This window comes from Vicugna pacos, chromosome 7, assembly GCF_048564905.1.
Source record: "Vicugna pacos chromosome 7, VicPac4, whole genome shotgun sequence".
In the NCBI taxonomy this organism is placed as follows: Eukaryota; Metazoa; Chordata; class Mammalia; order Artiodactyla; family Camelidae; genus Vicugna; species Vicugna pacos.
Window position 1 is genome coordinate 34,349,357 of NC_132993.1, and position 17,580 is coordinate 34,366,936.

General features: G+C 40.2%; 1 protein-coding gene across 4 annotated transcripts in view; it reads left to right on the plus strand.

Annotated features, from left to right (window-relative positions):
• Window positions 1-16,874, plus strand: part of IMMP2L (inner mitochondrial membrane peptidase subunit 2) — a 786,445-nt gene extending 769,571 nt beyond the window's left edge. For all 4 annotated transcript variants that reach the window (XM_072964657.1, XM_031674290.2, XM_072964660.1 and 1 more), the window contains one exon: window positions 16,116-16,874. In XM_072964657.1, coding sequence (XP_072820758.1) covers window positions 16,116-16,347 — 232 coding nt within the window. In that variant the 3' untranslated portion in view covers window positions 16,348-16,874. The remainder of the gene's footprint in view (window positions 1-16,115) is intronic.
• Window positions 16,875-17,580: the final 706 nt, after the last annotated feature.

Sequence of the window (17,580 nt, forward strand, 5' to 3'; positions counted from 1 at the left end):
CTAACACACAGTTAGACATACACATTCAGGAACTTAACATCAGTACTAGAATTGACATTGAGCCAATGTGCTTCCCCCTCCCAACTTTAATGAGGAATAATTGATAAATATAATTGTATATATTTAAAGTATGCAATGGGATGATTTGATACAATATATACTGTGGCATGATTACCAAGATCAAGATAGTGTGTTAAGTATCACTTCACATAGTCAACCCTTTCTTTGTGTGTGTTACTTTAAACATGACCACAGTATCATTATGTTATTGGTCATTCAAACACTATTAACAAGATGACTTCTCAAGAAGGCAACAAGATTCTTTAAACTATTGAATAGAGTTTTGCTACTTTTATTAGTTGTAAATTTCTTTTGTTTTTATTCATTTAGTAGTGAACTTGATTAAAAGTAAATAAATAGATCATAATATTTAAACTAAAAGGTTTATGATCATTCATCATAAATAGTACTGTTCCTCATCCATAATACGGCCATTTAGTAGCATTTTTAGTTCATGCAGTTTATTTCTGACCAAAGTGGTATTTAGAGTCTGAGACTGATTTAAAATTCAGCTAAAAATCTTAGAAAGCATTTTACTTACCCTTCTGAAAGCAAAATGTTTAAAGTAACAAAACACTTATTTCCATTAGAGGAGATATTTTGGTCAATCTGCTGATTTGTTTTTACATTATATATTTAGTCCATATGAGTTATGTACATACATGAAAATGTATAACCACACTGAGTGAATGTAATTTTCAGAACTTTAATAGGTTATGTCTGGTTCTTTAACACTGACAACTACAGTTTTAAAGGTGATTTACAACTATTTCCTCCCCTAATCTTTCTTTGCTCTGTTCTCAGTGCTTATTATCTTTTTACAACCTGGAAAGCAAGGTGTCTGTACTTGCACAGAAGTCTCACAAACTCTGTCCAGAGGAGGTTGTTTTGCCACTCAAGAAATGTATTGATTCTTGCATGTAGCTGACAACTTCCTAGCATTACCTTTGAAATGCAGTGTTCCCCTAGGTCTCTGTCCTTAGCACTCTTACTTTCTTCTTCTCTAGGTAAGCACATGAATTCCCATGGGTACCACTGGGTAATTCCTGAATCTCTAAATTCTCTTTCCTACCCTTGCCTGGGCTCTGGCGCAGAATTTTCAGTTTTACTCAGGATGTCTTCCCGTGACATTCAAAAGGAATCTCAAACTGATAATCCAAAACTGAATTTATCACTTCCAAACCTGCTCCTTCTCCTGTGATGCCTCTGTTGTTAATGGCATTAGCATATTTCCAGGCAGGTGAGAAATGAGCCAGCTAGATACCTTGTTCTTTTCTCAGCTCCCAGGTCTGATCAGTTGCCAAATTGTATCCAGTCTAAATCCATATGGTCTCTAGTTTTACTTAGTTTACTCAATCAGCATTTTTTGAGCTTCTTTCTACTTTCATGCCATCGATTTAGAATATGAGACAGTGCCTGCTTCAAGCATCTCATACTCATTAAGAGACAAAGAACTAATGGACCCTCACTGTACTGTTAGTTATCACAAGGAAGCCTGGACTGCTGAGATGAGGACGAGGGCGTGGAAGCCTTCCTGGAGGCAGCACCACGTAAGCTATGTCTGGGAGGATGAAGAGAAGTTACTCGGGTAAAGAGTGAAAGAAAGCCTTTCAGGAGGCAAAAATAAACAGGCTGTGCCAATGCAAAGAGGGTGAGAGTGATTCAGAGACAAGTTGAGCAGTGCTGAGACAAAGCAGAGGCACATTTATGAAGGACCAGGTATACAGCGCAGGCAATGTGGATCTCGGTCCCAAAGGCGCCTTTCCTTCCTCTGCTCTTATACACCATCGTATCTCTTGGCAGCACCGTTGCAGAGAAATCTGACTGTTCTCTTGCTCTCCACGTTCTTCCTTTTCTTTTCTTTCCTTAGACTGTGGTCAGGTGGCGTTCCGTGGTACAGTGTAGAATGTGTATCTGTCCCTAATCTTTCAATGGCTGTATCACTCACCAGATTACTCATTTCCTGCAACCTCTGCTTCTAGCCCCTTATGAGAACCGTCTTCCCCTCGGAGTTGTAAGCTCCTCGAGACCAGATTCTATGGCTCATCCATCTCGATACATTGAGAACACCGTGCCCTCTACTTGGCACATAGTGAGCTTTTACCTGTCTATGCTGACTGAAAGGAGTGGCTTTCAGAGTCTTTCCCCACTTCTCCCTTTTCGGGCTTCTTTATGCACACCGACATGACACAGCCTCATTGCTGTAGTAAGCCTGCCTTTCCTGTCACTGCCGGCAAGCGTTCCTTCCAGCCCAGTGACTTGTAACGCGGCCTGCTGCTGCCCTTCAGCAGTGGCTCCCAGGCAGAGTGGCATGCACGTGTGCAAGCCTTAATGTGCAATGTGGGGTTTTTTTCCATAGAAAATGAAATGCCTCACTTTGCACTGGAGTGAGAGCAGATTTAGAAAGCATCCATGTGGGGCCCCATGCCAAACATGACAGTTTCCAGGACCCTACACTCTGTGTCGCTGACAGGTATGGTGAAAAGGACTTGGAACTTGGAACCTGTGCTAAGATGAGTTCCAGCTCTAACAGCCTGTAGGCAGCACTTCTGAGCATTCTCACTTGTGGGCCTGGGGATTAGACCAAATTTCTTTTTTATACCAGTATTTTCATGTCAGTGTTTCAGTTGGGTATCTTGGTTGCAAATAACACAAACCCATCCTGACTTTGTCTTTTTCATCCTAATTGATTTAAGCAGAAAAGATGTCATTAGAAGTTATATGGGATATCACTGAATGGATGGGATGAAAACCAGGCTTGGGAATTGGACACTTGGCAACATAAGACACCCTTATGTCACACACAGGAGCAGGATGATGAGTTCAGCTGTTGATGTCACTGGGCCCTTCCTGGCACTCACGTTGCTGCCAGTAGTCTCACTCTTCCTCTATCTTTGCATCACTCCCCCTGTGTCCATAGTCCTGGATATGGGCGTCCAGTTGGCTGAGACCAGCTACTGGCAGTGGAGAAAAGGAATATCTGGACCATCCAACTTGGGGAGTAGACAGTGGAAGAAAGCAGTGCCTCTCACCAAGACGTGCACAGACGTGCGAAGGTGGTTAAGATGGGAGGTGCTCACACATGCCATGCCCACACCTATCAGGATCTCAGGGATCACTCAGATCCTGCTTCACCATGTGTGCCTTTAACACTTCAAGCACCTTGTAGATATTTCTTCCAGAGAAGACAGTTTTGCCAGGGTCTAGACCATTCTTTCAATTACCTTTTATTCTTCTGTACACTTAATTTTTTTCCTTGTCAACACAATTCTTTGGATTTTGGTAAGCTTCTGATAGAAATTTAAGAATAGCAACTACAGCTCTGACCACTGGGATGCTGTTCTGAGATGAGGAGAAAGAGTGCAACCGCTCACCAATTCCAACTCATCATTCACTTGCAGATACAGAGCAAGATTTGCGGGTCAGGAACGATCTCTGGCTGCAAACAGCACAGAACAGAACTTGTCTATCAAAAACACAGTGGAAAGAAATGGTATTTAGAAAAGATCACTTAAAGGGCTTTCTATCTATCCATGACACCAGGTAACCTAAGTACTTACCGTTGGTGTAAGTAAGATCTCTAGATGACCTATAGGACTGCGTTACCTTACTCTATTGCAGAACAGCATCCAGCTAACTGTCAGCAAGTTGAATTGTGCTGCTGCCTTTTGGGTGGACATTGTCCATTCTGATGCTCAGGCTGTCTAGTGGTAGAGCCCAGGTGAGAAATAGCTTGCAGAAACTTCATCAGATAAAAACTTAGCTTCCCTTCAAAACTGGGAAGCTTCCTCCTCCCCTCTGGGAGCTGTGTAAGTTAGCTGTCTGGGAGCCCCAGTGAGGAAGGAAACATGCTCAGGACCAAGTGTGCTCTGCCCAGCAATGACCTTGGCCCTGGGAGTTGTCACTTTTATTTATCTTCTTTTGTTCTTAGTTGTTTATAAGCCTCCTCACTTTTTTTATTTTTTTGAAAAAAAGGAATGAAAGAGGGATGAGAAGTAGGGAGAGATGGTTAGGTAGAGGCTGGATGCCAGATAACCACCCAAATGAACAGAGGTAAGCAGGGCAGAGACGTGGCTGTACCCACCAGAGCAGCCGGGCCGGCCATGTTGCCCCAGATCCCCCCTGACCAAGGGAGGTCTAGTCTGTCTCAGTGGCTGTCTGCCCAGTGGCCTCACTATGGTTTAAAACAAAGTCAACAACAATAAAGACTTGTCCACCTTTTCCCCTCATGTATTTATATAAACTGTTCTATCTCCCACATAAAAATTGCGTGTGGGACATGAGCTGCGGGAGAACACAGGTGAGCAGAGAGACATCAGTAATGCCATCCTCCACTGTGGTTACTGTTGATACTGGCAGTTGCTAACTATCCAAATTATATTCAAGTATTTCATCACCTGCTTAATCAAGCTGCAAAATAAGGAGTTAGACCACTTCAACTCCAGTGATCTGATTATGTGGTAAAGAGACTGGTGCATAAACATTAATCCTGGGAAATTAATTCATGAAAATTCACTGAAGATACCCCCAGAGGCCTGTTTTGTATCTATTTTTTTGCATAAATTGTTGAACTAACTACTTACTAAAGGTGTCTAGGGGGGACTAGAATGATTATGCGTGATTCTGTAGTTATCTAGAGAGACTCGTGAAGAGGCCATGAAGTGACCTGAAAAGGTATTCTCATTAAAGCTCAGTCTTCAACAGGAAAATTGCTTTGAAATGATTAAAGTTAAAATTGTTGGTAATGAAGGGAAACACTTGTCTTAGAATGAGGCCTTTAGGAGAGTCTCATTTGGAATCTTTTGTAAAGCAAATGGCTTTCCTTTTCCATGGCAAAATATTGGGTTGCATCAACCTGCCACATTGTCTCAAATTTTGAAATTCCGTGGAGGGCAAGGAGGATTAGGAGAAGGTTCTAGAGAAAAAACTGGCAGGGACATCATGGATAAAGGTCTACCCTCAGGAGAGGGAAGTCTCTGGCATCTTTGGAAGTCAGCTTAGATGCATTCACTCAGTGGAGCCTTTCCAAGGTGTGGTCACGGCCTCTGCTCCCAGGGCACTGGCCTCCTTCATCTGTCTACCGTGTTGGGTTGTATTTTTATAATCTGGTTAAACATCTGTCTTTCTCATCAGATGGTGAGGTCCTAGAGGCCAGGGAATGTCTCTATTATCTTTCATATACTTCCGGCATCTATCAGGGGTCTCATTCACCTCGGACTGAGCCCCAAAACTCTGATTACACTTATCTTCTTTGGTAAATATTCATTTTTGCAGATATTTAAAGATAGTAATACCATATCTAAAAACCATGCAGGCGAAATGTGTTTCAGAACTCTGACTTTTCAGAAGCTGGAAAGGTGGTATCAGTGTCTATAAACAGCATCTAAACAATACCTATAGCATATGCAACATAACATGCCCAGCAGAGTCTGGGGCAACTTCTATAATCAAGCACAGTAGTTCTGCAGCAGATACTATAAGCAGGTACACTGCATGGGATCAATAAAGGTTATAATTTCTTAACAGTTTAGGTCAGGTCAGGTTTTGCTATCAGAGATACAGAACAGTTGAATTTTTGGAGCTCTTTGCATTTTGGAATTGGAGATAAGGTATTGTGGGCCTGTATGACGTGCTGAGGAAGGCAGGCAGTCTCAGGGACAAGGACCCTTACTCTTGTCAGGTCAGGGAGGATGAAGGGAACAGTGCTGAGTTTTTCTGGATGGTGATGTGTTCTCATAGCTGCCACTAGGGTCCCTGCCGGAGGGGGCAGCGGAAGGGCTTCATTCCTCACACAGAAAGCTTTCTCCTTGTACGGTCACTGCCTCTGGGCCTTTCACCTTATCTGCTGCTGCTTCCGCTCTGTAACTTATTTCTCCATTTTTTCTGGAGCTTTCCTCCCCTCCCCCCCCACTTTGTTCCTATATATACATTTTTCTCTTACCAGCTTAAGTCTTAGGTTTGTCTTCTGCGTTACTTTGGCACAGGACCCTCATTCCTCTCTCTTACTTGACCAGCCAAAGCTGTGCTGTTACTAGTGGGTTTGTCTTGGAGCAGACACCAGTCAGCGCTTGCTTCGAATGGAAGCAGTCTCCGTATGTTTTTGTTTCAGGGACTGTTTATCTGCTTAAAACTGTGTAGATAAGGGGACGTGTGTGTGGATGCTGGCCCACTGCTGTGCTCTGTATGACCCTTGTCTACTGTATCAAACAATGTTGATGAAAACTGCACCTCTGTGTCAATCCATCTTTGAAAGTAAAGTAGGTAGTATCATTTCTATCCTCAGTCTCTTTAAAAAATATCCTTCTCAATATTTTTAAAGAGTACAGTTGCTTGTTTTTCCATATGATGTGTTTTTGCCTGTCTTTATTTCTAATTCTGTTTGATTCACTTAGACCATGCATCTGTTTTTGCACATATTTTTACAAGAAGGAACACTTTTATGCTCTCTGATAAGACTTATTTAGCTCTCCGCAACCTGTCTTTCTTTCCTAGTCTTCTAGAGTGTTTTTAAATACCTGCCCTTTAGTGTGGTGGCTGACGTGTGATATTGATCTTACCAGAAAATGGTGGCCACAGAGGTGGGGTCAGGAAGGTGAATCTCTGCACTGTCGGGCGTTTTTCTCTGTGGGGCAGAGCATCACCCCACCCACTATGGAAGCTGATTGTGCGCTCTCTCGTCTCTCTGAGTAATACTGTGTTCCATCCAGCACTTGACTCTGTTGTGTTTTCCTTGGCAACTCTGATCCTAAGATGTAGTGGGTGAAGTGTTGGACTTCTACTCCTGATGGCTGGCATGGTGACCATCTATGCTATCCTCCATTTAGCTGGAGGTCCTCCATGGGATTAGTAAGTGGAGCATGGGATTGATCACCAGCACACAGGACTCTGGTCTGCGCTCTCCACTTGCAGCATCATGTTGAATGCGCAGTACCAAAGCAGAGACTCTGAGTGAAGTCCTGTGTTTCTCCTCAGTGGTCTACTGCTTGAATACCGCTCCTATGCCTGGGTGCAGTAGTTACTAAGACAACAGTCTAGAAAGAGTTGGAGTACTTTGTCAGTGCAGCACTGAGAAGTGTTCCCTGGCTCACAGCGTGATGTAGGTAATGTTTTCAGGGAAACTTGAATGTATAGAAAAGGACAAGCAGCCTGAATTATGGTCAATTACTCAGTTAACCAACGGTGCCCATCCCAGGAGACTGAGGACCAGTCGTAAGTTTCTCTTCTCCATAATATTGTTCATTTGTTTTGACGGTAAGTGGTAGTCACCAGAGGCAGTCCAAACCCCTTTTCTTTGCCTGTGTAATACATTTTAAACATTCTTAAGATGCGGTAAATGTAAAAATTTTAAATTGATGCATTACATGTATATGTGTTTTAAATTCTATACTGTACCTTTTAAAAATTCTTTTGAAACTGCACCAAAGAATTGTTTCAAGAACTGCATTACAGCTCTTTGGTAGGACTAGTTTATGGTCAGTCTGTTGTAGCACATTGTCTGTGAGAGTCTCACGTCCCTTAATATTGTGTTGTAAAGAACTAAGGATGTTTCTCTTAAGGTAAGTTAGGGAATTTCCTTGATGCCCAGATCATAAAATACAGCATTTCTAGATGTAAGCTTTCCTCCTTAATCAGCATGCACTCATTCAACAAATATTTATTTCTGACAAGTAGTTCCTAATCTTGTATAAAACACCACGCTAATTTTTAATAGAGAAAAGGTAAGATACAGCTTCTGCTGTCAGAAATGTTAGAGACTCTAGGTTACAGACCAGGAATTGGGGAACTATGACCTTTGGGCCAAATTTAGCGTGCTGCCTATTTTTGGAACAACTCTTTGATTTGCTTATGTGTTACTTTTGGCTGCTTTGTACAACAAAGCAATGCCAGTTGAATAGTCATGACAGAGATGATATGGCCTGTAAACCTAAGTGAGTTGCCCCCTGGCCATTTACACGTAAGCTAGCTGATCCTGCCTATAGACTTGGAAACAAATGATTAAATAATACCAGAGGAGAAGCAAGACATTAATTACAGAGGGGAGCAGCATGAACTGAGAACCATACTTATTTCAAATCCTAGTCCTGTCATTTATTAGATCATTGTGACCTTCAGGACATGATTTAGTATTTCTAAGCTTAGGTTTTCTTTTCTACAAAAGGACAATAATTACTATACCACAGGTTTAACTTAAGGAATAAGGGAGATGCTGTTATATTCTGAATGTTTCAGGTAGACAACAGTCAATAAATGTTCCCTGTGTCGAAAGAACGGGGTGATGGATAGGTAGGTTGACTGTATGTCATGAAGCCACCTTCATTACGTCTGTTGATCCAGCATAATTATCAATGTCCCAATTTGGATAATAAATTACATGGTCACACTTAAAGAGTTTCTTAAAGTTCTATTTGTGATTATCTCATTTTAAAAGATGAGGAATCAAATTTATTTAAGAACTATACATACTGTGATAAAATAAGAAAAATAAAAACAGTTACTTTGTATTTGTCACTGTTGACCTAACCACACAAATGTTCTGGTACCCATACTATTAAATTTTGTCTGTCTGAGAAAGACACGTGTATAACTACAGTAATGTTTCTCATATCTGATGGAGACTTAGAAGTAAATCAGTCGGTGAAAATAAAATTGGTTTTCTGATGTGGCAACCTTCCAGTATGTGCCTGGTACAGAGCAGATCCTGCTGCTGAGGAAATAGAGGCAGATGTGGGGGGAGGTCAACTACAAGAGAAACGTGCCTGATGAAGGATGTGGCCACCCGTGTGCTCACTGGGATAAGATATCAGGGCCTGAAATTGGTTTCTCCTTTAAAGAAGGCCCCTGAAGGAAGGGGTCGCTGGCTGACAAGTCATGGTCCAAGATGGGTCACTACCTGGCACTCACCAGCAGATGTCTACACTTGGTTTACAGCTGTATGAGTCCCCTGGGTTCAGGGTGAGAGGTCAAGGAAAGGAGATATCTATATATCTATATCTATATCTATATATGTAAATGACCAATATGTTTTAGTTAAAGATAGATAACATCATCTTTCTTCCTTAACTTCTTTTCTGTGTTTTCCCCTCTGTCCTACTTCCAGACTCTTGTGCTTATGCTTGCCCTTGTAAGCTCTTCTTTCAAGAGAGGGTGTCCTGAAGCCAAGAGTTGCTAGAGCATCCTGTAGGCCTATGGAAAGGGGCTGGAGAGAAAGAGTAGCATACACCTGTGCCCCTGGCACCTGAAGCAAAGCCTGGGCCCAGGAAGGCTGTGTCTACCAGATGCCAAAATAACTTCTCAGTGGAGCCAATTCAATCAAAGACACGCAATTCAGTGTAAATTTAGTCCATGTGTTTCTGTGTTTTGTTGGCATTGTGTGGACAAAACAAACCAGTTGACTGATAGCACTGATCATATTCCAGCCAGTAATTTTGGTGCTTCCTAGAGAACAGATTTCTAAAAATAAGGAGGAATATGTAGGTGGTGTTTATAATGATCCCCTGGATGCAAAAAAATTAGAACTTTGGGCCTGAAAAATAAGAATTTGAACTTTTCTAACATTTGGTTTTATAAAGTGTTAATACTAATATATATGTGTAGATATCTAATTTTTATATAATTTTAAAGATATAATTACAATGGTAGGTTCTCATATTTTTGCTGCTGGGGTACATAATCAAATTAGTGACTATTATTCTAGAACACTGACTCCCAATCTTTAGGCCAGAGAGTTATTGTAAGAGGCCCCTTAATACATGTCAATGGATCTATTTTCTCACTCAGTAGATACTAAAAATCCAATGATCTTCTAAGGGTTTATAATTTTTTTTTAATGTTTTTTTGGTTTGTTTTAAAATTTACTGTAAAATTGAATTCCTTAAGCCTGAAAATACTGTGAATCTATTGAAGGAGATGGGAACAAAGAGTAGGGATCGTTGAGTCCCAGTAAGATACTAGGTTGGTTGCTCAAAGTATTTAAGCTTTTGAAAAAATAGTATATGCTTAAGCATCTCTCTCTCTCTGTCCTTAATAACAGACTATTTTTTTTTCTTTTTCCTCCTCATCTTCCTTTCTTTCCCTATTTTGGGTGAATATTGGGACATCTCAGGAACTGGCTTCCAGCACAGTGTTCCTTTTTATTTGTGTCTGTATTAGTTGCTAGGGCTGCCAGAACAAAATACCACAGACAGCATGGCTCACATACTAGAACTTTTCTCACCAGTTCTGGAGCCTAGAAGTCAGTCCACGATCATGGTGTTGGGGGGCTCATTTTCTCCCAACACCTCTCTCATGGGCGTGCAGGTGGCTGCCCTTTTGCTGTGTCCCCACACCCAGTTCTCTCTCTGTGTCTTAATCTCCTCGATTGGGCTAGGACCCACCCTTATGGCCTCATTTTAACATAGGCCTTTAAAGAAGTGACTGTCTCCAAATACAGTCACATTCTGAGGTACTGGGGGTTAGGGCTTCAACATACACGTTTTGGGGGAACACAACTCAGCCCATAATGTGCATTTCCTTTTGATTAGTCTGCTTCTTTCAGGAAAATATGTAGGACCTCGCAATATCAAGAAGTATGATTAGAGTGACCATAATCTTGATTGGTCCAGGAAAGTCCTGGAGAAATTATCATCAGGACTTAATTTAAAAAGTGCCACCATTGACTGGCTGAAGTGTCTCATCTGGATGATGAATTATATGGTGACCCCCATATAGAGGTCTGAGAGCCAGAGGGCATGTGTTAGAGCCCCGGCTCAAAGGAAAACGTGCTGGACCTAAGTTTCATCAACTGTGAAGTAGAGACGATACATAGTACTTGCATCAGGGTCATTGTGAGAATGAAATGAGTTAGTGTGTGTAAGTCGTTTAGAACATTGCCCTGAATGGAGCTGTACTGAGTGTGGCACTGAGTAAGCAAAGCGGAGATGCCTATCAAGTGTGATTGTATTTGTCAGGTGTGATGCTCGCTTTTGCGTGTCAACTTGGCTGGGCCACAGATATTCAGTCAAACATTATTTTGGATGTTTCTGTGAGCGTGTTTTTGGATGAGACTGACATTTAGATTGGGAACAATCTGTTTTCAAAGTCCACCAATCAGTTGAAGGCCCAAAGAGAATAAAAGGCTGACATTCCCCAAACCAAGAAGGAATTTGTCAGCAGACTGCCTTTGAGCTTAAACTACGCCTCTTTCCTGAGTCTCCAGCCTACTAGCCTTTTGCATCAGATTTTGGACCCAGCCAGCTCCATACTTATATGAGCTAATTAATTCCTTAAAATGAATATCTTCCTCTCTCTGTCTCTCTCTATACACACACACACCTTATTGGTTCTATTTTTCTCTGGAGGACCATGCCACACGCAGTATGTGTGGACACTGAGGCTATCTTCCTGGATTTTTATGCCCTTCTAAATTCTGTGTTCTTTGCATGTTTATATACATATCAATACAAAGTAAAGATCCATGACAGGACAGCTGAGGGAATGAACAGGCACTCTATCTTAATCTAATCTCAGTCTTTAAAAAAGACTTAAATTTTGCATTCCCCTACCATGTTTTAAAATGATACTGATATTATCCATCTGTGAGAATTTTCACCATTATTTATAATTATGAAGATGAATCATTTTTTTCAGGAGGTGAGAGTGGCATCTCTAATCAATGTGTGGAATAAAAGTAGCCCAGGTTTTGGTAACATGAATGTTGATTTAAAAAAAAAATTGAATCCCTATGTTAAAACTGAGCTCCAGAACTAGGAAAGCAGGCAGATATATTGGCAAGAGTTCAGCCAAGTTAAAAGATTGGCAAATCAACTTTATGACAAAAGTTAAATAACTTGGAAAAGGAGATAAAGGCTTGAGAACAACTGAGTAGCAGCTATCACATCTAAAACAGGGGATTGTTGCGGGGGGTGGGGGTGCAGACCAGCTGTTCTCTAGCTCAGCTGAGCTCAGACAGGAACAAAAGTGAATTAAAAACTGCAGTGTGACAAACCATCCAGCTCTAGGCTGTGGCAGTTAATATGGTTAGACTGGGTACTTAGGCTGTCTCAGAATACAGTCAACAGAGTCTTTAAAGTTGGTTAGGTTTACCTTTCCTGGGTGTGAAGCTAAGTGGAAAGTTCGGATCTAGATTTCTAGTGGGGTCAGAGTCTCCTGGGTGTGGGGTGGAGCTTTTGTTAAAACCTCAGGCTCCATTTCTATGAAGTGATAGGAAGTGGTTTCTAGGCTATACCACTGAGAATAAAAGCAACGTGCAAAAGGGAATGTATAGTATCTACCTTCAGTATGAGAAAAAGGGAAATAAGAATGTGTGTGTGTATATATATAATATGTATAAGTAGATAAAACTGATTAAAAATATGTGTATTTGTATATGTTTGTTTCTTTTCTGGGAAAAAAAGGATATACAAGAAACTAATGAATCTAGTTAACCTATTAGAGAGGTGAGGTGGCAGATGGGAGTGGAGCTTCTCTGTGTGTGTTTTTTATTAGTTTCCTGTTGTTGCTGTCATAAATTACCACAAGGTTAGTGGCTTAAGACAGCATAAATTTATTATGTTACAGTTCTGGAGATCGGGAAGTCCAACATGGGTCTCACTAGGCTAAAATTAAGGTGTCAGCAGGGATAATTGTTTCTTGCCAGCATTTAGAGGCCACCTGCATTTCTTGACGCATGACCCTGTTCTGCATCTTTAAAGCCAACAGTGTTAGTGTCTTCAAATCTTTCTCTAAATCTTACCCTTCTGCTTGGCTGGTCTACATTTAAGACCCTTGTGATCTCATCTGTGTCCAGGGAAGAATATAGCGTAGTCTCCTTATCTTAAGATCAACTGATCAGCAACCTTAAATCTGGCTGTAATCTTAATTCCTCTTTTGCTCTGTAACATTATATTCACACCTTCCATGGATCAGGATCCACACTTCTTTGGATTATGTAGGGGGCATTATTCTGCCTGCTACAACGTTTAATATTTAGAACCATTTAAATGTTTATTCAACAATAAAACTGAATCAGGAAGGATAACAAAAGCAAAGTCTAAAATGGGATACAAGTAGAAACAAGTGGATTTAACTATGTTTCAGTTGGGAAGATCACTATATTAGGGAGAAAAAAAGTGAATTCAAATAAATTTTGAACACAAGACTCTTCCAGTACATGGCTACAGTGAGATCTATTTTAAGGACCAAAATAATTGCAAAAAAATCTTGATTCTTACTCAGTAAATTTGTTGTTGGTAGTAGTATGGTGACTTACACTACCCTAAAATATGCAAAAAACAGTTTAAACGTGCTGTTGTTGTGGGGAGACAGAGTGCTCACTGTGGAAAAAAGGAGATAAAATAGAGACTATGGGAAGGTGAGGGAGAACCCTGTGGTTGGGGACTTTTTTTGTGTTTATCCCCTGAAATGGCATAGAAGATTGACACCTATGAGCACATCTAGTACCAGATATTGGTTTCTAAATAGCATTCCTTGGTAAAAGAAATCAAGGCTCCTTAAAGAAATGTCTAATTTCAGATGGAACAGGTATAAAGTACAAGGTAAGCCCACACCACCTAGTGGTACCAAAAAGTTAGGAAGTGATCGAAGATTCATGGAGGCATGTCCAAAATCACTGGCCAACTGTAGGCCACTCAAGAATCAAAAAACCAAAAAGATACTAAGATTTTGAATTTAAAAAGGGGGATTTCCCCTCCAACTTCAAATGCCTCTCTTTTAACATAAAAGATTCCTTTTTAAAGAAAAGAATGGAAGTTAATATAAAAAATAGTAAATTTAGAAAATCTCTTTTGTAATCCTCAGTGGAATAATTGTTTCAGGCAGAATAATCAAAGAATGTTAAAATTATTTTAGATACTTTAGAAACCAGCTTCCGTCAAAGAGCAGCGAGATGGTATGTTGACATACAGGATATTTATGTACTTCAAAATATCACCCCACTTAGCTGGAATCTAAGCAGGAGGGGCAAAATCAGTCAATTACAGATGGGGGACATTCTGATTAAACGAAATGTAAACTGAAGCAAAATAATGACAATTATGATGTCACTTGTAACCCTCAATCAAGCATTTAAAAATAGCTATGAAAGACATTATAAAAGAAAAACTTGAATATGGGCTATATATTAAATAATATTATATCAGTATTGAATACCTTGCATATAATGTGTTCATGCAGCAAAGTGTTCTTAGGAGATGCATGATGTCAGCAACTTTCAAATGGTTCAGGAGAGTCTTTGTATACAAATATATATACACACATACGAGAGAGGAATGAATGCAGTAAAATGTAAATAAGTGGTGAATTTTGGGGAATAGAGATGTTACTTTAAAAATCAAACCTACGGAGAACTTGAAAATGTTATATAAAAACAAGCTGAAAAAAACTTCCTTTATTGGGCCCATGGGCTTCTTTTGTTTATATTTCAAATTGTGATGAATGTTTTCTTATCTTTTTTTTCTTTTCATGTGTTTCTGGTTATCTATTTGGAAGTCTCTCCCTTGACATCCAGCTCTGAATCTCTGGGCAGTGTGATTTTTCAAATTCAAAGGCTAATAAACAGAACTTCAGTGAAAGCAATGTCGTGTGTTCATCTCTAGGGCATTCTAATTTATAAGAAAAACATCTGAAAATAAAGTGGATGCCTAGTATCTGATTTATGGATGGCACTCAAATATGCACTAAGCATGAGTGTGTTTTCTAACCTTTTACATACCGTTGAAATGCTGTCTGACAGCGCCAAAAGACCCAGAGTTCTAGGCTCTTTTTCAGACCTGTGCAGGGTAAAATCTGAGGATAGAACTTGGATCTGCATTTTAAACAGGTTTGCCACAGGTGGTGTCCCTAGGGAGCCTTAAGACATTTTTAAGAGACTCCCTCCCTCTCAGGACTCAGCCTTACTTCCTCCAGGAAAAATTCCCTCCCTTTGCCTCCAGCCTGGTACATCGTTTACCATCTGCCATGATCTTTCTGTAGATTTGCCTCCACTTATGAGGGGGTTATGTCCTGATAAGGTACTTTCAACCTTCAATGGGTCTAAGTAAAAAATGTATTTAATAAACTTAACCTACCAAACAATGGCTTCACTTAGCCTACTTTCAATGTGCTCAGAACACTTAACATTAGCCTACAGTTGGGCAAAATCATCGAACGCAAAAAGCCTATTTTATAATAAAGTACAAAATATCTCCTGTAACTTACTGAATACTGTACTGAAAGTGAGAAACAGAACGGTTGCAAGCATTACCAGTTGCTTACCTTTGTGACTGTCTGGCTCGAAGACACTGCCCAGCATCACGAGAAAGTAAGTGTCAGTATCGTACCATATATCGCTGACCTTGGAAAAGATCAAAATTCAAAATTAGAAGTATGGGTTCTACTGAATGTGATGGTGTGAAAGCAATATGCAAAGTCAAAAAGTCATTACGTTGAGCCACCATGAGTTGAGGACCATCAGTTCTTTTCCCTTCCTTCCCGTCCCACCTTTCTCCTGGTTTTCCACCTCTCTCTGCAAGCACTAGATCCACGCTGCTCAGTGGTCTCCGTGGGTGGAGGCACACCACCCAATCTCACACCTAACCCCTGCTGCTCATCCAGCAGGTGGGACAATATTTTTGGCAAAATACAGATCTTTAAAATGTCTCTTTGAGATAGTGGGAGTTCTGTAGGAAATCCTGAGAATATAAGCCAGATTTACAAGCAGGCTGCTGAGGATAATGGTTAAGTTTGCAGATCCTGGATTTGGACTACTCAGCCCTGAAGCCAGCCTCTACTGCGTGGTAGCTATATTGACTTTTGGCAAGTTCTTTAAGCTCCATGAACATAGTTCTAGCTTATGAAAAAAGGAGATAGGATCAGTACCTACCTCAAATGGGTGTGAGTATTAAAGGCATGTACATGTACGAAGCCCACAGAAAAATGCCACTGGCTGTTTACTTTCTTCATCATCATCATCTTTCCTTGGAATACCAGACCGGCATCAAATTTTGTTTTCGAGATAACAATCATGATCCTTCATAAAAAGAATGTCTTTCTCGCTTTCTTTCTGTCTCTCATGGGTTCAGGTTTCCCTGGGGCTCCTGCATGCTCATGCTACACATATCCTGTGGCCTCCAGAGCGCTGGCAGAAGTTGGAATCTGTCCTTCCTCCAGAGCGCTTGCCAGTTCAGAGTGAAGAGGAATGTCTGCTTGGATCCCTCTGATCTGCTGGCGTGGGGAGGCCACCACCACCTCCAGTCACAGCAAGAGGGATGGAGAAAAGAAATATCCAAAAGGGCAAAGCTTCCCACAAGATGATGGTGTGCAAGAAACATTTCTATCACATGAAGATGATCTGTAATATTAGAGAAGGAGTTTTAAACTATTAAACAGTATTAAATAGCATCTGATTTTGTGTTAAATTGTAATACCCTATAGTTTAATGCTTTAAAAATTGCAGGCCTTTGGCAATAAGAAAATTTTATTCCCGTATGTCTGAAAGGGGATAAATTTTGGTTTATTTTTTATACATACTTTTTCTGTTGGTTGTTAAGCTTTGATTTTGGTGCTTGCTGGTGGAAGACTATGAAGATTACTCTTGAGATGGAACATGAAGAAACATTATACACATAGTGATAGGAATTACATTTTGGAATATATATAATTGACAGCATCTACAGTGCAATGACTACCAGTGAGGAAGAACAGTAAACTGATGTAAAAAGAAAACACTGATTTGCTCAAATACTGTTTTGGGTGTTTATCCTTTAACCTGTAATAATAATCTACAAAAAAGGAATATAGTCTCTATTTTGGAAGTAAGGAATTAAATTAGTGGAAAATCTTTCTTATTGGTCCTTTTTTAATCCCAAATTTCTTAATACTCTCATGTCTGTTCACATTGATGAGTAAACCCATTTATTAATAATATGCAGTCACTATTTGGGGGAAAAAAAACATCACTCCAGATCAGTCAAGTTTGATTCCCCACCCCCCAATGATTTTTCAGTGCTCCTGTTAGTAAATACTGAAATCACCAATTGAAAAGTAGGGTAATACATATTAGACTTTATAATTGTATAGCTAGGGTGGGAAATTACCTGCATGCAAGTTGATATTTATGAAGCTTTTCTTTTTTCCCTCCCACTGGTTGGAGTTTGGCACTTATGAAAAACTATGTCTCTAGATCAATCTCCTCTGTACGGCTGGTCTCATTTTCTTCTGTTTCATCAGGAGATAGATAAGATCCCAGATGAGGACTAGCCATCTTGCAAATGTGTATGCAACCTCATTATTTGCTGATGGGAACAGAAAGAGCAACAATGACAAAAAATGCATATCAAGAGCATATGTTACTAATAATAAATAACTCATTAGCACCATAATAGCTAGTTCAACAAACATCAGTGCATGCTTATGTACTAAGGTTGGTCAAAATTATTATTTTTAAGAGATCTGCTTAATATCTTTTGATGGATCTATATTATCCTTATCAGTTCTTCAATTCCATTTCCCTTTTCCTCCCCAACTTGAACTTCACACTCTGACCTT